Below are 22,720 nucleotides of genomic sequence, written 5' to 3'. Positions count from 1 at the left end.
AAGATTTCATCCCCTGCTCCATGGATTAGAGTGGTGAAAAGATTCAGCTGTAACATATTATCTTCTCCACATGTGGAAAAAATTTGGTTTTGAAGCTGTGATATGTCTGTTACAGTCTTACACTACTCTTCTCACACACACACATACACTCAGATTTCAAGGTCTGTTGTAACAAATGAAAGCACCAGGGAGAAAGAGTCAAGAGCAATGACACTCAGGGCTTACTTACTTCAGTCAAGTTTTGAGACTGAGTAAGCTTTCTTCCACCGTCTCTGCTTTTTCACACTGTCAACTGCAGCTGACAGAACCAAACAGTATAATGGCACCTGATATCAATCCACACGCTGTTCCCTAGCTCCTTCTAATAATAGTAGGAAATGGAGATGGCCACCTGACCGCACTTTGGAACTAAACGGGCTAAAATCTCGAATAAGAAATCTGTACTCCACCATCGTCATGAGCCTTTATATCATCGTATTTACAATGAAGACATGCCAACACACTAAAGCCCCTTTCAAACACGCACCCCACGATTATCTCGCGATTCAATACTATCGCGACACTTGGGTGCCAATTTGATATGTATTTCGATTTTTAAGTATTGCGATTCTACAAGTATTGTGATTGGATATTACGATTTAATGCGATTTTTGTTCACTTTTTTAAAACTAGACCAAGTTGAATCATACACTTTCAGGGACTTTTACTTTGGAAAATCTCTAAATTTATACAGTAAAAATGTTTGATTTTCAGCACGTAAGTAGTCAGAGATGTCCTGAAGCCAAATACTGTATATCAGTCATTGTCAGGAATTATTTATTTGTTTCCAGCAACTCAAAAATCAAAGAATAAAGACATTTCCCTCACAAATTAGTGGTATTTTCTTTTTAATTCATATTTATACATACAAATATATATATATATATACTTCTGGTGAATCTAATCCAAGCAATTTTATTTTCATACAACTAAAGAACATCTGGAGCTCCAAAGAAATCAGCTGGCAGACAAAGCTCAGACTCTTCAACTCCAACATTAAACCAATACTCCTCTATGGTTCAGAGACGTGGAGGACAACAAAGACCACAACAACAAAAGTACAAACATTCATAAACAACTGCCTGAGGCGCATCTTAAACATCCACTGGCCGGATACCATCAGTAACAATGATCTTTGGCAAAGAACAGGTCAAAAACCTGTTGAAGAAGAGATCAGGAGATGGGGATGGGGATGGATTGTCCATACACTCCGGAAACCCGGTACCAGCATCACCAGGCAGGCCCTTAGATGGAACCCACAAGGCAAAAGAAGGAGAGGCCGGCCCAAGAACACCTGGCGCAGGGACCTTGACACGGACATCACACAGAGCGGGCTGACATGGAAACAACTGGAGAGGAAAGCCCAGGACAAAAGACTCTGGCGGACTGTGGTCAACGGCCTATGCTCCACAAAGGAGCGAAAGGCTTTGAATGAATGAATTTTATTTTCATGTATTTTGTATATACAGTTCCCTTTGTTAACACCTTATTTTGAAATATGGACGTAGTCACACGTGTCTTCTTCCTCTAACTTCTCCAAGGTGGTCTCTAGCTCTCCCGTCAGCTCCGTTCTCTTTATCTATCCATGTTCAGCTCCATCGGGGCCGTTTGAATGCAGAGAACAGAAATGTCAGTATATGGTGCTCTACAGTTGTAGCGTCGGCCCATTTGACCACGGAGATGCGAGTGGCTGGCTTGACCACACGTTACCGCAATACGATGACGTTTCCTGTCCGTGACAGAGTTAACATGCAGCTTTAGCCGTGATGTCTATCTATGATTTGAGCATATAGGAATTCAATTCACACTATTAGACTTTATAAATAAGGAGCAGAGTTCTCTGATAAAACTGTGGGAAGCTGTAGCGAGTCTCCTTTGCATTCATGACGATCATTAATTACAAATTCAACACAAAAAATACATTTTAAAATCCATCACTGGTGTAGCCTTTGAAAGAACTGACAATACTCATCTTTCTTGATGTCATTACTTTTTCAGCTACGGCTGTTCTGACACAGTGACACCACTCACTCTTGTGCTCCGAGTGCCAAACATTGCTCTCCTGTCATGTTTGAAAAAAAGCTTGAAGAAACATTTACATAAAATGTCTAAATGACCAAACGGTATTATTTTAAGAGATGAAACCAGCAGTGTTACGCATGGGAGTGTACTATTTATTCTCACACGTTCTAGGGCATTGCATGTAGGTAATGGTGAGGTGGTTCATTAAGCTGAGCTGGTGGTGTAGCAGTAACGTTTCCTCAGCTGAGTGGTCTGGGTAGAGGGCTCTCTGATGGCTTCTCACACTGCACAGCTTGAGGCGAGTGGTCAGGCAAGGCAATTTTCAACAGTCCTGTGCTGTCGGTTGCCTGACCTGTCATCTGAGCAGAAACAGGTGAAGCTATTCTTTGTTGCCCCTCTACACTTCCTCGAGTGTGCTAAACTGCAGTTATATGGATATTGCGGCACTGCTCAGTCACAGAGGTGAGGTCAATAGTGTGAATAAAGAATTTGCAAAGGAATTAGCGGTGGCTACTTAGAGGTAGAATTAATGTACTGGGGTACCGGCATTCATTTATAGGAAGAAAGAGCAGATGAAATTGACATCAAGGTGGCTTTAGTCGTTACACTTCAGCACAAATCGTTTTTCTACACAGGCAGAGGCCAGCCACAAAGTTAAGATTTCCACACTGATATAAGCTAAGAAATGTACTCCTAGAATGTCACTGAGATCTCTATTTCCAGCTCACTCGAGCCTCTGGTCCTGCCCTGCCTTTCTCCTCCAATTAGCTTTTCACCTTTAGTTATCCAGTGTCTGGCGTGGCACGGAGTCAAGACAATGTTGCACACACCCATTAACACAAAAAAACCTGTTTGGAGAAAACAAATGCCTTCTGCTCCCCTTTTTGAAGTTCGTTTAACAATGTCCTCGAGCCACCGTTTTCCAGCGTGTGAGGAAGTGCCGGCAAACAAGACATCCATCAAATTGACAGACAAAACAAATTACAAGGCAAACAGAACCTTAATGTGTCACCAGAGCTAATGGTGTCAAGGCTGGTTGGCAGTAGACCCAGACACTTGCATGCTGCTGCTGTCACACTTGTATGGCCTTGCTCTTCAACTCACGAAACGCCCAGCTGAAGAGGGGAGAGGGATGACTTCTGGATAACACTCAGGTATTAACACCCTACACACTATTAACAATGCATCAAACCTAGATTCATAAAAGCCCATTAAACCGCAGCGAGACAGAACAAGAGGCGTCCATGCAGGTATGATCTATCTATACTGTGGCCCGCGCTCACAAGTGAGATTATTCTTTAAATGAATGATGCAGTCTCCCTAAAGCCAATAAAAGTGTAATTACATGCCTTGGGCCTTGGTGACAAAGCCTTTGCTGGTGACAGCTATCTGGAAATGAGGAAGAACGGATTACCTTCACTTTTCATCTAGCTTTGGCATGATCATCTCTCCACAAGGGTCACCTTGGACAAAATGCCACAATTTTACCAGTCATTAAACTCTTAATCCAGCTTCAGTGTGCAGACTTCCATCTCATCTTTCAAAGCATCCCCGGCCTTATATCACTTCACGCTGCCATTGCATCATAGCCACCCATTACGACAGAAAGCAAAGGTGAGAAACCTCGGCTGGAACGGTTACGACACAGAAGAAACCACCGATTGGAGTTCACTGTGATTCAACATTTTCTCATTTCATATATTTCATAGGCTTAAGCAGAAAATGATCCTTGTCAGGTAAAGCAATATCCTGACGTTGTTTTAAGCTTATTGCCTTTAGGTTAATATTCGACAAGTTATTTTGGTCGCCGCAGGAAATCGTGCTCTCGAACCTTTGCGAGGCATCAGCTGGAAGATTGCAGAGACCACTTGTTAATATTCTCCTCGCTGTATTTGCAAAGCAGAGCCATTACATATTCAGAGATGGGGAGATATTTTTCATGGCAGGCAAACTGAGCATGATAAATTGGACAATAAACACTCTAATCCAGCAACACAAAAGTGCACAGAGGCATAATGCTGCACTAAATATGACTTTACAACGACAACCTGCAAAGCAATGCTGCCAGTCACAGGAGCAGCAGCGGCGCTCGCAAAAAGAGTTTCATGGTCACACTCACGTGCACGTGTTTATTATACAATCCTTTGTTTTTGTAATTGAAATTTATATGGCGTAACTACGGTGGCGCCGAGAGCTCAACGCACTGCAAACAGACACAACACAAGCAAATGAAGAAACATCTTCCCCACTTGACAACATACGTGCAGCATTTGGAAAACATTCATCAATTTGACGACACAAATGTTTCTTCCAACCCACAATTAGTCATTACGCTGTGTTTGAATCGGTTCTCATATTGACAACACACAACACACTGAAACTTTTACCAGTGTAAACGCTAGTTTTCAGGCGTTTGAAAAAGCTCTCATCTCTATATAGTCAGACCACAGAAACCACTCTCGCCTTTCTCCCAGCCCTGTCTGTATTTGTAAAGAAGTTGTACAATGTGGTTTCTCTAGATGGTGTATGTCAGAATTGTAGCTTCTTTTAAGATCTTTTTGCTCAATTTTCAGCTTTGCCAGTTCAGAAACTGTAGATGTACAGTATGGTTTAGGCAAAATATGCATAAATACTATGTATTTGTTTTTACATCATGCAATATCATTTTTGGCCCTGTCAAGTGCCAGAACATTTTGGTTTTTAATGATACATAATTTCACAACATGACATGATTTAGGGATGATATTTCAACAAACAAATAATTTATAATCTAAATATTGACCTCGAGACGCACAATAAACCTTCAACAAATGTTCCGTATTCTACTTGTAGTGTAAAACCAAAGACAATGGTTTCACAAGCTCTTTCAGCATGAAATATTAAAACTGAATATTGTACTGCTGGAGTTCACTGCTGGCGGTAACTCAATAACGGCAACTCCCTGATAATATGGTCATATTTAAACATGACCGATAAAGCAGCTGTGATTTTAATCAATCAATCTCAGTAATGAGAACAGGAAGCTAATCCATTGTTATGCATTATTCGTCAGTAAATTAAGGTCTTCGGGGTTAATTAACTAGTGGGCTAAGGACAGTGTTAATAATGCAGCACTAATATGGGGCAGGTGTAATAACACACTTGAGAATGTCCTTCTCAACTCCAGCTTTCACTTCTTATCCAAGTAGAATAGCAGATGAGTCCTGACAGTTCTGTTTTTCTACAATGTCTTCTTCACATTACCACCGCTTCAGGCTGCTCTGCATTAGAGTGTACATTGTCGTGATGGCACTCCTTTCTTTGACAGAAAAAGTTATAGACCCCTTTAGAACAGAAACTACCTCCTCCATGCTGAAATAAACACGATTGCTATTTAAATTTCTGTAATAATGTAATGAATGACAGCCTCCTCTGATCATCAGATTTCAGCGTAATCACCTGAAACACATTTCCTAACACAGTTTTCTCATCACTGTCTGGGTGGAGAAATTGTTATTACTCTGAATGGATGACGGCATAATTAGTCATCAGTACAATTACTTTGCTGATGACTATTTCAAAAGCAAAAGGGCAAGGGGAATTAATGCTAAGTTCATTTGCTACAATAATAACAATTTGATACACTATATTTTGAGTCTATGTGTTTGTACCCCTGCTGAACGAACAATGTATGATCTATAATCTGCAGTATGATAGAGCTTAAAGTCGCTATATCGTGACAGTAGTACATGAAACAGGTAACCTGAAAAAAATCATGTGCCTCTGTGTCCTCCGGTGCTCCTAACGGCATCTGCAAGATTTCACAGACCGGAGGAAAACAAGCAGTAAGAGCTGATCTTGGGTCTGCTGTCAAGCTGCTGTCTCAGAGCAGTCGTCAATCACTCGCAAACTCCGATCAAACGGACAAACTAGGCAGCGCTGATCAAATATGAATCAATATTATGTTACAATTAATGCCTATTTCTCACCTCAAATGTTTTCAGAATCATCTTGTATTGTACTGTTTAGCTGTAAAATTAGAAAGTTTGTTCTTACATGATTACACAATGTTGTTAAATTAAAAGAGTTATAACTTCAATTTAAAAAAATGGTACTAGGCCGCACCCAGAAGACACGTGTTTAAAAATAACTGTTAACAGCATTTGGCATTTTGGTGACATCTTTGTGAGGGCAAGAGAGGGGATCTGGATAAGACGCATGCTAATGCAAAATGTAAAGGGGGGGCCTTTGTGGACACCTTAATCTGGCAGTGAAAATCCCTTGCTTCATATAAATGCTGCACTGACATATTTCCCACAAAGCCACAGCTTCTTGCTGCATCTCCCGGGGTCCAAAATGACATTCAGCATCTGGTTGGACATACTTTCTACTGCACGGGCGAGAGGCAAAATGCCCTTTACTTCCCATGGATCCACATCTGACCTAACAGACTGCCTGCAGTGACTTTAAAGAACCACACTGGTGCGTTTCCTGGCATATTGCAATCCTTGGAAGTTATTTGTGTTCTTAACAAACTGTGCGTGCATATGGGTACATGGTGTATGCTTTGGGGACAAAACAGGAGATTACGTTACCATCTGACTGAAGCATAGTGCTGTTGTTTTTATTGACCGATTGCATCAGTTCAATGCCACCAAACCAGTGGCCACTGTTTATGAAAGACAGTGACGATCTCTAACAATGACAGTAAGTCAGAATAACACCAGTATATTCCTTTAAGCCATGTCCCTCTGCTTAAGGCTAGCTCATGCATTAGTTGCAGCCGCCATGACGGTGGTTGTTGTCCTTCCTTCTTCAGTCAGCTTTGTTCTCAATTGGCTATCATTCTTTCCCATGTGACTACGCAGTCACATGGGAATCCTCGTTTGTCCTCGGGGTTCCCATCATCAGATTGTCGATGATCGATGTGGCCAGGATGGACTTCCGAGCCAATCGGGGGATGTAAAAAACACTCTTAACATACCTCACACCGCAGGAATATCTGGAAATATCATTTTTAGAACCATCAAAAAAATGTTGCTGACCATTGTCGGGGGGTGGGGGGGCGGGGAATCTGGCCTAAAATCGGCTTGATTCTCATCTAATGCGTACCTGGCATTAGACTGTTGCCCTTTTTGTATGTGCACCTCCATCCATCCATGCATCCCAGCTCTGTGCTAGCACAGGAAGAGGCTGTTGCTTGACACACAATATTGGACAAGACAGTAACATGGAACATTTAGAGGAGGATGGAGAGGGTACCGTCGCACAAGGCTTGCCAGCTGTGATAATGATGTATAATTTAATTGAAGGCTGTGCTTCTATCCTCCATAGAACTCAAACTGCTCTTCTCTTGTCAATGTATTATTCAGGCTAATGGTGACCCTGAAATAGAAAAAAGCTTCTTATCTGTTTAAAGTTTTATTGCAGAGAGCAAAGAGAGGTAAGGAGGTATATCAAAAGAAAGTGAGTAAGAGTGAGGCAGCGAGTCACAGATAAGGTAAAAAAAAGCTTACTGAGATATAGTCCTGTCTACCGACATGCTTGCGATTGCTGTTTCTGACCATGAAAGCGTCATCTTCCTGGCAACAGTAGTAAAATTCAATTGGGCAGAGACTCTGTGATGTTACTCTATCCTTTACCAAGGAAATAATAAATGTTTCCCAAAAAAGCAAATGCCTTGGAAGGCCAGTTAGAGAAGAAGCTCTCCTCCTCTACAGACTACCGCTGTCCCTTTGCTGCATTACGAGTATTTGAATGAAGAATTTAAACAGCAAAACATCAGCATGACCATCATCATGATCTCTAGCGAGCGAACGAGAGAGAGAGAAGCAAGAGGGAAAGATATGGAGCGCAGTAAAGCACCCATGCATACACTATTACACGTGGACCATCTTCACATGTGATCAAGCAGATACTCTGCAACTTGGATGAAGCCAAGGCAGGGAATGACAGGGTGAAAGGGTCCTGGACAGTAAAACGCACCCACTTCAATTCATCACGTTAAGTTGTCATATTTACAGTCTGAAATTCACCCATAAAACACTGTTATTGTAAAGTGTAATTTCCACTGCAATTAGAAATCAGCTTCATTAGAGGACGTGTGACTGGAATGTGGCAATTAAGCTGCGCTGTATGGCTGGGGGGTTGGGGTGGGGAGGAGGAGGAAGTGCAATACCCAGTGATGGCACTTTACCAATTTACTGAATCAGTTATTTCACTGCCTCCGTCTATAATTGCCCACAATAACTAATCTTTCTTCAGATTAACTTTTTTTTGTTTTTACCTTATGATAAATCCCTCATTTAGAAGATTACATGTAAGAAAGCTAGGTGTTAGAAGGCATTTAAATGTTTAACTTTATAAAAATCAATATTAGTTAACATGATAATAATGTGGAAATATTATTATTATTATTATGACTGGCAACTACCAAAATAGCATGAGCAAATTGAGTGTGTAACAAATAACACAACTAGTATTAACAATAACAAACATAATAGACCATGTTGCCATACGAGTGATTTACAAGACATTTGAGGACTTGTAATTAGTAACTTGTAACTAGTAACAAATGGATAAACTTATGAAGTTGTGACTCACCTGTTCTATTGGCCCCCTATGACAGTTATCTAACCTACATTCGCTTTAAAACAACTTTATATTGGAATTGGTGAAAATCGTGGAAGTTAAATAGGTTCAGGCTTTACAGGATAATTCAAACATAATCAGTTAAGTCAATTCCAAGCCAACATTTAGCTTTTATAAGTGTGATCTTTTCTCTTGTATTAGGGCACCGAAAATCTGTGCCGATAGACGATACCGATGTTTTTGTTTATTTTGTTTTTGCTGTTATTTATTCCCCTTTCGTGCCGGGGAAACAAAGACCTTAACAAGGTTACTGGGCTGTTTTAATGTCATTCAGCATTTCATTACACTGTCTTTGAATGAGCAAATATTCAATCATACACATTTTTGAAACAACCTTTAACATAGCCTTCTTTCATATGAAAAACATATTTTCATGCTTCAAAAGGCTTTTTAGCTGCTATATAACTACCTACTCAATGAGAAGAATGTTTCAGCACTTACACAGCCCAACAAAAATATGTGTTTTGAGAAACATGAATTAAATGTTAAAGTAAAAGCAATTAGAAACATAAGCAGCGTTCCTCACTTATAGACTCATATAGTCCCATATAGTAACGGCTGCCCAAGTAGATTTGGTGACCCATTTTAGCATTTTTCATTTTTTTTTCTTTTATCAGTCTGAGAGAACGATGCAATCTGCGATCGATTAACTAGTTGACTAGTAGCAGCAGAACACCGCCAGAGAGCTGTCCGGGCTGGACGGACCCACGGGACTACAATGCAGTGGTTCCAACGTACTGCTGCACTCTGTTCAACCGGGACTGGATCCCAGTGTGGAGGACGGGCTGCAGGGCACGGAGAATGTTCCCACTGTAATGTACCGGGTGCTGCGTCACCCTTCGTTGGACTGACTAGACTTCTAGTGACATATTATGCACACAAGGTTCTTTCCCATCCAGACCGCATTGAGAGTTTTTAAGAAATCTTGTAAGCTAATGCTTTACCGCTTTATTTATTTTTTAACATAACGTTATCGCTGATCATTCTCCTAGACAGTGTAATACTCCCACACGGCTGACTTCTTCTTTCACTTTTATTTGTGAACAAACCACATGTGCGCACGAAGCCAGAGACTTTATGCCAGAGTTGTGTCCAGCCAGTAGCTTCTTCTCAGAATCAGCATCTGGTTGCTGTTGTCCGAGACCGACCACAAATAACCAACACAACATTTAGCCGGGGTAAAATTACTGCAACACAAGAGATAAACATCTGCCATCGGCGAATGTCACCTTATTTGCCGATAGGCCGATGGCAGTCAACGAGGCGAATATCGGCCGATACCGATGTTCGGTCAATAAATCGGTGCATCCCTATCTTGTATCTGTCTACCCCTATCCATAGGTAGAAAAAGAACACACAGTTTATATGAATTTAGGAGACTTTGCGATGAACATTATTGTACTCACTGAAGGTGTTATACTGCTGAACTGACCTTGAAAACAGGAATATCAATACAACGACAATACAATGACAAACGCCATTCAAAGCTCAATATACAGGGTTACACAGTGATTTGCTGTAAAATGATTCAAACAGAAAGCAAAACCACATACAACATCGTGTAGGCCAGAGGCCTTAGATCAACTAATAGGTGTATAGTCCATTTTCGCTGAAGAAGTTCGACATGTCACAGTAAGAAAAGCACAGGTGTAAATAATAAAACCAATGACGGCTGAATTCCATTTAGCTGCTTCAGTTTCAGGGTCTTGGTATTGTGACTACTGGCTCGCGGTCACACTGTCATTTGAATAGAACACAGCCATAGTAAATGCTATTAGTAACACCTGTGCTTTTCTTATGGCGAGTCCAAATGTCTGCTGTGAAAAAGTCTTTAGCCCCACTACTCTTTTACGATTGGACGATTCACAAAGCAACACTGAAACTAAACTGCTGCCTAATATTAAGTGAACACATCTTGGACTGTGTGACAATTTGATTTTAGCACTTTAAGTAAAAAATCACCAATTTTGCCAGTGTTATAAATATGTATTGTTTGGAAGAAGAATACTTAATGATATGTTAATGCTATGGTAATTATGGCTTCAGAAGTCTCAACATTTGTATGCATGTGCCTATTTTACATCGGTGTATGTTGCATATTATGACTTTTTACAATACCTTATAGTAAGGCAGAGCAATGCTATAACACAGTCACACAAAATCATGTTCTTAGCACTGGATTTGATTTGATAACAGCCCCCTGTCGCTCTAAATTGGGTAGCAACAACATATACCTAATGTTGACTCAATCCTGTTACCACTGTATCTGTAATCTTTTCCCACACTTATTCAGCTTGTACACATTACATTTATTTCTAACAAGGCGTGGGCGTACAAAATTAAGGCAAGTACATTTGAGAAAGTGATTCTTCTCAACTAGCAGTGGCATAAAGCTTAATGATCTAATTGGATTGAAGGAGGAACAGCAGGCGTATTTTCTGCCTTCCTAGCCTTTTTTCGTCATGATTGAGTAATTATGAGGGAGCAAAGTCTGCTTCATTATAGATGTCTTGTAAACATTTTGTTTATAAAAAAAAGTATGTGTTTGGCAGAACTGAAAATGCAGCCTACAATTTTACATTAGCATACATGGGATTAGGGGTGTGCGATATGACGATATCAGATCGTGAACGGTTAAAATGTCTCTACGATCTGCCTTTACAGCAAGATCGTAGAACCGTGCTACAGTTTACATTCTACCAGTTGCCTTTGCTGGTAGTTTCAAGCTGGCGGCACGCATCAGTGCAGCAGCTCTTCGCTTCCTAGTTTGGTGCTTACTTGTTTGTCGAGTTTTGTCAGGCAAAGTATGTGTATAGTCGTCAAGACTTAATCAACGTCGGATTACAGCACAGTACCCCCGTTACAATCGACTTTCAAAGGACGCGCAACATACCGGCGGACCAGATCACTACGTGGCTTGTTATCGGCTCCGAGAAGCGACGTAGGCGGCGTAGAGAGAGGAAGCAGAGTCGAAACCAAGTCAGAATTTTTGTTGAATGTTCATACTTTGCAGAATTGCACACTTGATTAAAATCTGTTTGGCTTTAATGATGATATTCTTTTTTCGTATGTTCTATTAGCTCATAGGGCTGTATTTTTGAAATGGGGAAATTAGTTTGGTTGTAATGTTCAGTAACTTGCAAAATTGTCTTTAAAACCAGCATAAAAAAAAAAATCGTGAAAAGATCGCGGATCCTGCCTGAAAAAATTGTGATATGCTATTTTTGCCATATCGCCCACCCCTACATGGGATGCTGAAAACTGTTCTTACCAATGAAAGTAACTGAGTCACAGTATGTCAGCAAAACATCACAGGACCAGATAGAGAGCGATTTTCCCCTATGACAGCCATCACTGTGTTCCCTGCCCCAAGACACAAGTCAAAACATATTAATTGAAAGTAATGACAGTGATTTAATTTTTCTGTCAGGCTGGTGCCTAATTTTTCCCCCATTAGTTTGTATAATATTTCTATCCCCGCAGACAGTTCTGCCTTCCTGCTAGGGCAGGGCATGAGGGGCATGTCGGGTGGTTGGGGATGACATCCATTAATAGTAATTCTAAAGAGAAGACTGGCTTGTAAACATACATACACTACATCAACATCTTAACCCTAGCAGCCTAAATAAATAAAACAAATCGTTAATTTAAGAAAAAGCTGCCGACGCACTGATCAAATTAGGTAAGCACATGTCACAAAGTGTTGCCGGTATGCATACACAGCAGTAGAGATACTATCTATGAAGATCAAGCTTAATGAATAATTTCAGTTTGTCTCTTAGTAGCTCAAAATGCTGCAGCATCGCTAAACAAGTCCGACTGTGCAACAAACACGTGTAGGCAACAAGAAAGTTCAGCCCAACACGTTCTCATCCCAGCTCGTTACATACCGTCACGTCCCTTGGCATCACTTTATTTTTGGCATCAAAACCAATATGGCCCGGGTTCGAATCTGACTAGCGGACCTTCGCTGCATTTTGCCCCCTCTCTTTCCAGTCTATCCACTGTCCTATCATATAAAAGGCCAAAAAACCCTAAAAATAATCTTTAAAAAAACAACAACACTATATTTAACCGTGGCGTCACTTTAGGTTTAGGCAACAAAATCACTATAGTTAGGTTTAGGAATGCACTACATGGTTGGGCTTAAAACTGCTATGTTTGCACAGTGAAAATGACACTGAACGTTGTGAACATGGGACACGAACAAACAGCTGATTCTAACGTGACACTCGGTGAGTGTCTTTTCGCTATCTTAACTACGTCACCACACGGATGGGTTTACATTAGAGTTAATGGAAAGCCCTGTGTGTTTCCTGCTGGCCCGTGTGCACTGAACACGGCCGTGACAAAGCCTCAGTATTTAACGCCCTGGGAATGAGAACGGGCTGTTTAACCATATTATCTACTACTTTATTAGAAAGTAAAATCCCTCATTGCACAGGACAACAGTGTGTACGAACAACTACGGTACAAAAAGTAGGTCAAAAGTGAAGCAGAAAGTTGGTCTGTAAACTGTGATGGATGTTTATTGGGTAACTGTTTTACCACTTTGTTTTCTCTTCCAAATAAACTTGGCTAACCTAGGGGTTTGTTTAAAACCTCTATGGCCCTGTTCACACCTGGTATTAACATCCGTCCTCAGTGATCCGATCACAAGTGGACAGCTCTAAGTACAGGTGTGAACACACTCAAGACGCATTGAGGACGCATTGAGATCCGATCTTTCAGACCACATTCAGAGGTGGTCTGGGCCACATATGACCACATTCTTTTAGCAGTGTGTAGTGAATGCATCCTGGGCCACATTAAGGTCCGCCTACTCATCTGATGTCCAGCTGGGATCCGCGGGATCACCGTGCCCCTCAGGTGAATAAACAGGCAGACAAGGGGGCTTGTCAGCCAGGAAACGGCCTCTGTGCTCTACTGTATGTAGACTAGGCACGCAAAGTGCATTATTATCATACTGTCGGGGATGTATCGCTGTTTTTGTTCCGCTGCTTTGCGCGGAGCTGACACCCGACCGCCCGCCTGTTCTCTGTCCTCCCCGGCTCTCTGGAGCGCTGTATTTCGCTGTTGTCAGGCAAAAGCAGCGGTGCCTGCCGGCGACAATAATCTTTTATTTTGATGTTAATACAATGTACCAGAATTAACGAATATGTAGGATATTACTACCGACATTCCGTATTACGTCACAACGGCTGCTGTATTAGCCGTGTGTTTACTGCGTGTTTATTTGAATACAGAGCGGGGAAATGAGATCGGATCACAAGTGGCCACTGAAGATGCATGTGGAGACGCAATCTAAAGCCAGGTTCGAACAGACGTACTTAAAGCTGTCCACTTGTGATCTGATCACTGAGGACGCATCATAATACCAGGTGTGAACAGGGCCTATGATCATCTGACCGCTTGTGTTTCTTGCCATGTTTGACTTGTTTTTAGTGATGTCTCAGCAGTTACTTTGGAGAGTACAATTTTAAGGATTAATCCTTTAACAATATAAGTCTCTCAAAACTATTTAAATTGAGTTGATCATTAAATAGTGATTTCAATTATTTAAATCATTTAGAATAAGAGTTGCAAATTCAATTAGACTGAAGGAAACCTGAATAAATGGTGTAAAGTTAATGTTTGCTTTATTCTTTCTCGTGGTCAGAGCATCCCTGAATAGCGCTCACTAATTGCGCCGTTATGGAGCATGTGCAAACGCAGTGATGAAGTAAGCAATTTGGGCTGTTGATCTGTAGCAGGCTACACTATTCCTGTGTGAGTAGGAAGTGGTAATATTAATTCCTGCTCTCCTCTCCTGGTCTATGAATCTGATACTCTCTCACTCCCATCCTAGACGGTCAGATACACTCGGCTGTGGGAGACAGAGGAGTGTGTGAGCGGTATTTCTGTAAAAGGTGTTGGTCACTCATTGTTACCATTACTCTTTCACTGACTGCCTCTGCAGGCCTCTGTTTAGTAAATCAGTTGTTGAGAACATTACGAAAAATGACCCTGTTTCTAAACGTGGGCTAGTCCACATATCGTTTGTCTTCGGAGCTCTGTGCGAACACAGCCAGGCTTCTCTCCACCTGCTACTGTCTTCACATTACCATTTATTGTAGTTTGGTGGGATCGTAATACATCCAATTGGATTTTCCCCCAATTGCCAGGCTCACTTCAATCTCTGCTACCCCTGATCTGTGCGCCTGTGTGATATTAGTTATGGAGGCTCTCCCTGCAGGGTGGTATGAGAATATAAAGGAACAGTCATTTTCTGGATTCTGGGCCACGCCAGAAATCATGCATAGGAAGTAAGTAAGTGAGTTCTCCACTCTCTTGATATGGGAGGACAATAAATAACGTTGCAACCTTCACCACGCCACAGCTGGTACACCTGGTGTTAATCCACTGACTACCCACAGTCAGACTACATCAGGCTGTGCAAGGATGGCTCAAAGTCAAAGTGAAACACAGTTTGGTCGCAATTAATCAGAAATATACAAGGAACTTACCCATACAAGCTTATAAAATCTTTTCTTTTTTGTTGGATATGTTGGTCTTACATTGCCCCATGGTGTGACACCGTAGCATGTGAAGAGATTAGAGATGTCTCAGTGGTCATTTTGGGAATAGTTCTTTATAGTATGTCATTCTTTTCTGTATTGCCCTTCAGTATTTTTTATATGAACTGGTTTTCAACATCCAGCGTTGAAGTAATGCTCCACCCAAAACCTTGTGAGTATGAAACACTGATCCCCTGTAGGCTTGACAGGTGCAGCAGCTGTAAAAGTTTATGGCTTTGAAGCTTCGAGAACGGAAACAGCACAACACGGGAATCAATCCATTTAGATTGCAGAGGTGGTTTGACATATTTCTATGGACATTTTGAAATGTTTTCCACCAGGTCAAGTTGTCACCATTGGAGTCTGTTGTGACTGACATGAATTCAACATGACCAGACCTGCTGTTCTTTGAAGGAGAGAGCAAAACACACACATTCAACAGCCACTTTTCAAGCCTACAGAGGGTGACTGTTTGGCATTTAAAAGGTTTTGGGTGCTCAATTCAATGCATGGTTCAAGTTTATGGAAAATCAGTGCAGTTTGGGTATATACTTTATTTTAATCAAAAATGATATTGCATAAATGCTGATTATTTGACTACTAGGTGACCTATCTCATGGTGTGCGGTTTGAGAAAGTTAATAATCGTCGGTTGTTCAAAGTGAAGTCACAAATTTGTCATACCGCAATGTTTTAGTGGTATTTAAGTACACTGGTCACATAAATACTGTAGATGTATAACATAAAGCTCAGCCATGTCATTTCTAATGAGTAAATAAGATGGTTTACAGCTAGACATAGTAGTTTGTGTTACTGGTGTTACACGGTGTTCGGGCATACAATGGACGCTACAAACTGAAAGTGAAAGTGTCTGCTCCATATGGAGTCTCAGCACAGAGTAGCAGGATGAGAGAGAGTTGTTAGACAAGACGATGGCGGAGAATTTGGCGCCAAAGCGAATAGCAAAAGGGCCTACTGTATACCGTAATATTTTGGATTTAAACCCGATGCTTTAAGGGAACTAGGGATTTTAATAACTAACCGTTTAACCGTTAACCGACATTAAGCATTTTAACCGATTAACGGTATCGGTTAAAAGAAATGTTAATAATTAATTAAAAAGCTGAGAAAAACTTGTCACTTTAAGGGGAAAATCTGGTCCACCTTAAGAGAGTCTGAGCCGGGATTACAGATACAGGAAGTTGGCTGGTTGGGTCTTGAGCTCGCTTGAGCAGAGGAGTTGTAGCCTCATAGCATTTATTCACCAACAAATAAACTGTACACACACTGCTACACCTACGTTCACAGCTATAATACCACAAACACACGTATGTGTGTGACTACGGGGAGCACGAAGCTACCAGCAGAGCTACAGCTGCTAACGTAGCACAAACACACACACTGTTTTTCGGACAATCGCTATCGTTAATCCGGGCAGACAGAGTATCGTTACGCTGGGCAGACACACAGCGGACAACCTGCTAAACTAAATGTGCAGTGGAGACTTTTACTGGGGAAGTGGCTGCATGTCCGCGACACTACACGCAGCATCGTGGCTGCTAAGTTAACGCTCCCGGACGGTGAACTGGAGACAGTGAACGCAGCATACGCTCCCGTACGGGTGACATGGGACTCCGTTGTCTGTTGTGCTCATACACTGCAGCTTAGTACCGCTGCATGCGAGGCACAAATCTTGTCGGTTAACGGTTAATAATCGGTTAACGAGGGTCAGTTATCGGTTAAGAACATTTTTCAAAATTAGCATCCCTAAAGGGAACCATAACATTAAGGAGGCAATCGCCATGTGGAGGACGGAGCGTTCACAGCTGGTGATCAAAGTTAGCGCTCTACATATATTGGCCATCTTTTCTTGTAAGATGTCCGGTGTAATCGGTAACACTGGTGTTGTTACAAGTTTATTAACAGGTGGTGGAAAATTTCCTCGCCATGACATCCTTATTTACAACTATGCATTCTGCGTGCAAACCTCCAGTGTGCTTTTGCCAATATAAATGGTAACAGCAGGAAAAATATTGATTAACACTGTGCAGTGGCAAATGCCACAAGCGTGAAAATCCTGACGTTAAATGTGATAATGAATGGCAATTTAGAGTCAATGAAAATTACCGGTGGCGAGAGAAATCCAATGACACAATGATGGCCCACAAATGAAATGTTAAATAGCTATTCCCATCCAATATCTTCTGTAGGTAATGACAGGACATCCATAAACGTCCGTCAACCCTGCACAGATCTTATCTTAATCATGGAAAATATTAGTCTTTCTAAAACGGGTCACAAACCATAATTAAACAAGCAGGGATACAATTGAGAGTATGGCAGTGGAATGATTTGTTTGACTGTGCACAGATAGGAATGGAGTCTATGGCCTAATTACACCGAGGGAGGTCACTGCCCTCCATTTCACCAGAGGCCAGTGATAGCTGGGATTTCATCTGCTTTTACCCTTGGTTTACAGATTGCTGATTCGTATTTGCACCAAACATATCAAATTCCAACCTTGAACACATTTTACCCATCATTTCAGAGATTCAAAAATTGGGCTGAAAATGCATCTTGTTTTTGAAAGCTCTGGCAGAAGGAAACTTTATTCTCTCTCTTGTTTCCTTCAATCATAAACTGATGTTACATTGACAAAAAAATTTAATTATTCTGAATTTGTACAACCCATTTCATATATTCACTGTAACAATTTATGCACACATGAAGTGATTAAAGGAAGAGAAGAACTGGACATCAAAAGAGAAATTCTTTCATTATCCAATAGTTGAGAGCGTGTAACATCAATCTGAGAGCATGGTCCAAGTCATTAAAATAGAACTTCTGAGTGGTAATGATGCATATCGGTGAGAAGTACGTGGACGCGCTACAAGGAGGGTGCAAAAGAGATGCATTTGAAGAAATGTAAGAGCGGCTGAAGCAGAACAAGAGCAAAAGCAAAGTGGCAAGGAATCATTATATAGATCACGGGGGTGACACTGCCTCTTTGAAGACACACACGTCCCACTGAGCGTGAGCCTCGAGTGCTAGCAATGCCGCTAGGCTGCAGGGAGCATCTCTCAGCCTTCTCACTGAGAACTAGCACTAAGATTAGAGGTTCCTTTAATCCGACAAAGGGGATTAAATGCTACAAGAGGGGCGAGAGGACCGCTCCCACGGAGGGGGCTCAGATGAATTATTAACACCTCTCCTCAAGACTAGTGATCTAAGTCTTTAAACCAAATATCACAGTTCTGAGACACTGGTGGAATGTCCCGCCAACCAAAGATTCCAGGGTGCACCGATAAACGTGATCTCATTCAACACACTCCGCCACACAGCGAGAGCAGGGTGGGTGTGTGTGTGTGTGTGTGAGTATATGCGCTTAAAGGGTGGAGGGGTTTCAAAAAACACTAAAAGATAGATGCAGAACAGTAAAAGTGATGAAAACCCTAAAAACTATGAAAAACGTCAACTAAAGTGTTTCTTGCTGGACAGCTATACATTGACTACCACTGAAAAGTTAGACAAAACCATTCAGCAGACATTCTGTAAGTGGTCATCACTTCCTCCTACGGTAAAAAGAAAAACAGGTCAACTTCCTCTGAACACACCTCAGCTGCCACAGTGAGTCCTAATTGTAAAGACCGTACAGCCATATACCAGAGAAATATGAATAAGTCCAGACTTTTACAGGCATCTAATAGTGGCTCAAAACATCCAAATCCAAAAGTGTTTCAAGGCAAGGTCAGGATGTGATGAGAATATGTCATCCAAAATGTTAACACTGTCCCACCCAAAATCACTAGTACAGCTCAACATCTCAACCCAAATTTACAAATGAATGAACCCTTCAAATGTAGAGAACGGTTGCCCATCATCACTTACCCCCCTTGTTCCATCTGCCTTTAGTCCTTGCCTGATAGGTGAGTTCGGGACAGCCAGACAGCACCAAGAGAAAAAAAACAAGTTCAAACACAAAACGAAATCCAGACTTTGCCCTGGAAAACATGTCCAAGAGTTGCTGGCAGCCGAGTCACTTTCACATGGCTGTGTTTCCTCCTAGAGCAGCGCGGCTGTGGCGCATGGTAACCCACGCGTGGGCTGTCATCATCAGTCACGCTGCTGTCAGCAGTGGGTCTCTAGTCCTACCATGCTGCTCTGTGATGCCCCGGCCGGGTGCTGGTCTTCACTGATGCTGGGGCTCCGAGTGAAGCCACATCTCTCCCCTTCTGTAAGCTCTGCCTCGCCAGAGCGCACGGGAACCAAAAGGGAACACACAGCTTGCCACGCGACGGCACAGCTCAGCTACACTCAGCACAATGCATAGGAACTCGCTCTCACTCAAGCTCTCTCGCACACACACTCACACACTCCCTCTCTCTCCGTCTCTCTCACGCTCACTGCTGCCACCGCTGTTGATGCCGATGCTGCTGCTGCTGCTGTTGGAGCTGCTTCTGAATTATTTCCTGCCCTCCTCACTCTGGGTTTCAGAGGGAATTCATTCCTCTGCGCTCTGTCTTTTGCTTAGAGCTTCACATCGTGGAAGAGCACAATCCACCCTCTGCACTCTAGACAGAATTCTTCAGGGGTGTGTTGGACGGAGGCTGTCTGGTAGTGTAACCCAACAAACAGGCAAGTAAGAATAACAGGTGAGGACAGACAAGGTCCATCTTTGTAGAGATGCTCTCTATCAGGGAGACATTTGCGTAGAGATTGCATCACCCTTGCCAAAGTGAGGAGCTAGACATGACTGGAGGCAACGGAGCATGGAGAGAGAAAGAGAGTAGGAGATCAGGAAGGAGCACTCTGGTGGGGAAATTGTAGGGTTCTCGCCTCTTGACCCATCCCCCTGTGCTGTGACAGCTCACGGTCAAAAAAAGTGCACTAAATACCCCTAGACAAGTGCAGACTAAGTCAAGCTACATCGTAGTGGAGAAATTGTTTATCTGGAACGTGTATTTGAAACTTGTCTACAATGTGATTTGATTGTTGCATTTTGAGCTCGAACCAAAAGAAAATGTTGTATAAGTCATATTTGTGGATCACAACCATGCCATTCACGCAGCAGTACAAGTTAAACAAGCTGTTCTGGACAGTTTTAAATGGTAATGAAAGCATGCTACTCCACTAGCCCTCTCCTAACCCCATGGTTACCTTTATTATTAATTAATCTACCAATTAATTGTTTGGTAAATAAAAAGTCGAAAGTAGGGTGCCCAGGGAGACATCTCTTTTTCTAGCCAACAGTCCAAAACACAAAGATATTCAATTTCCAAATACATAAAACTGATACCGATACTGACTCAAATAGCTACGCTGTATACGCTGTATATACTGTAATTTTAAGTCCTGTTTTAGTTTTGACCAATTTGTTGCTGCATTAAAAAAGTTTACACTTGAACTGTAATTCCTGTTAATTTAGATGATTCTATATCAAGTTGCTGGTGTACGATTTTTTATCTTAATAATAAAAAACAGTTAAATTAATATATTGGTCACATTTTGTTTTACAAAGTTAAGAAAGCAATGTTTAAGTCAAGCCTGATGTTGCCTTACACATAAAAGAATGATCCCAGTCACTTCCACACAGTGAGGCATACAGCTTATTAATTAAACACTGGTATCGGATCGGTACTCGGTATTGGCCGATAACAGTACTGAAAAAGTGTAATCGGTGCATCCCTATATAAAACAGATAAAAACACCACATCTTCACATTTGAGGCGTTGGCACCAGAGAATATTTGGCATTCTTGCTTGATAAATGACTAATGATTTTCAGCTTTTGCCTGACAGAATAGCTGACAATTCTGTTGATATTAATCTACTAATGACAGATCGATGCTCCACAGAGAAAAGAAAGAAAAAGAAAGAAAGAATTCACGTTAAAAGATAGGGATGCTAATTTTGAAAATTTTCTTAACCGATAACCGACCCTCGTCAACCAATTATTAACCGTTAACCTACAAGATTTGTGCCTTGCGCCAGCTGCAGTGTATGAGCACAACCGACAACTGAGTCCCCAGTTCACCGTCCGGGAGCGTTAACTTAGCAGCTACGATGCTGCGTGTAGTGTCGCGGACATGCAGCCACTTTCCCAGTAAAAGTCTCCATCGCCCATTTAGTTTAGTTTAGCAGGTTGTCAGCTGTGTGTCTGCCCGGATTTATGATAGCGATTGTCCGAAAAACAGTGTGTGTATTTGTGCTACGTTAGCAGCTCTAGCATTGGCTTCTTGCTCGCCGCTACACACATACAGTCTGTCAGCGCAAAGTAACTTTAACGAGTGTCCGTTTGTGTGGCAGCGGTGAGTTAGAGGTTGTTGGTGGCGTTCTAGCTGTGAACGTAGGTGTAGCAGTGTGCGTACAGTTTATTTGTCGCTGAATAAATGCTACGAAACTACAACTCCTCCGCTCAAGCCATGGATTTATTAAGAGAACTGGATCCAGTGTTGGAGGTGGGGCCCCGGTCATTCCTATGAGAGCTGCTCATTGGCGCATGAAGCCTAAATGGCTCGACTTCCGTCTGGAAAAGGACCCGTATCTTTGCGGATCTTGGGCAACTGGGACATGCGCAGTAGCGTCCGCTCGGTCACATGACTTGGTCACGAGGTCCCAACGTCACGGTCTGGGTCTCACTCACATGAACGGAGGAAGGGAAATAACTCTGGATTCAGCTATTAGTGCATTTTACAACTTTAAGAACTTAATGATTTGAATAAGGACTATTAGAGTGTTTGTACTGGGGAGTTGATTCACCTCAAAAAAGTTGAGTTACAGACGTCTCTTTCCCAATGTAAGTCTATGGGAAAAAGTATTTTTGGGCCCTATGGCATCACATGACGGACACGGAAGTTGCAGTAACGCCGTTTGGCCACTACGAAAGTCCGGATCGTCGACCGGCGCACTTCCTGGGGGCTCCGCTCAAGCGAGCTGGAGAGACCGGAGCCGACTTCCTGTATCCTGCAACTCCGGCTCCGCCTCTTAAGGTGGGCTGTTAAAGTGGACCAGCTTTTCTCCTTAAAGTGACGAGCCGCTCAGCTTTTTAATGAATTATAAATATTTCTTTTAACCATTTTAACCGATTATTCGGTTAAAATGCTTAATGTCGGTTAACGGTTAAACGGTTAATTATTAACATCCCTATTATGAGATATTCATTATTGAAATAAACTACTATAGCTGTCTTATAACACTGCATCCTTACAGTCCCTGCTCCAAGGTAGCACCTATGGCAGCGCTACAATGGAAACTGTTCACTGCAAGAAAATTGAAAAACATGTTAAAAACTGATGAAAAGCTCAACTCCTCCAATATACTAGAGCCAACATAAACATGTTAACAAATTAAAAGCATGCCATGGACAGCCGTGATTTTGTAAGAGCCTGTTTTTTGGATGCGAGGCACACTGTTTGTCGAGATAGCCTACCAGCCACATTTCTCTGACTATAGCTCCAAGGTCATTATGCTCCCA

At 41.9% G+C, this 22,720-nt stretch overlaps 1 protein-coding gene across 15 annotated transcripts in view; it reads right to left on the bottom strand.

Annotated features, from left to right (window-relative positions):
* The window catches only part of robo2 (roundabout, axon guidance receptor, homolog 2 (Drosophila)), a 429,877-nt gene that overhangs the window by 343,553 nt on the left and 63,604 nt on the right, over positions 1-22,720 (bottom strand). For 3 of the 15 annotated variants that reach the window (XM_074640487.1, XM_074640493.1, XM_074640485.1), the window contains exon 1: positions 19,136-19,802. The exons of 3 other annotated variants lie outside the window; for them this stretch is intronic. In XM_074640487.1, coding sequence (XP_074496588.1) covers positions 19,136-19,259 — 124 coding nt within the window. In that variant the 5' untranslated portion in view covers positions 19,260-19,802. Of the gene's footprint in view, positions 1-19,135; positions 19,806-22,720 lie in introns of those variants that run through there. 9 more of the 15 variants (XM_074640481.1, XM_074640492.1, XM_074640498.1 and 6 more) reach the window with 6 other exon arrangements.

This window comes from Sebastes fasciatus, chromosome 7 (assembly GCF_043250625.1).
Source record: "Sebastes fasciatus isolate fSebFas1 chromosome 7, fSebFas1.pri, whole genome shotgun sequence".
Lineage (NCBI taxonomy): Eukaryota > Metazoa > Chordata > Actinopteri > Perciformes > Sebastidae > Sebastes > Sebastes fasciatus.
This window is presented reverse-complemented; position numbering and strand designations above follow the sequence as displayed.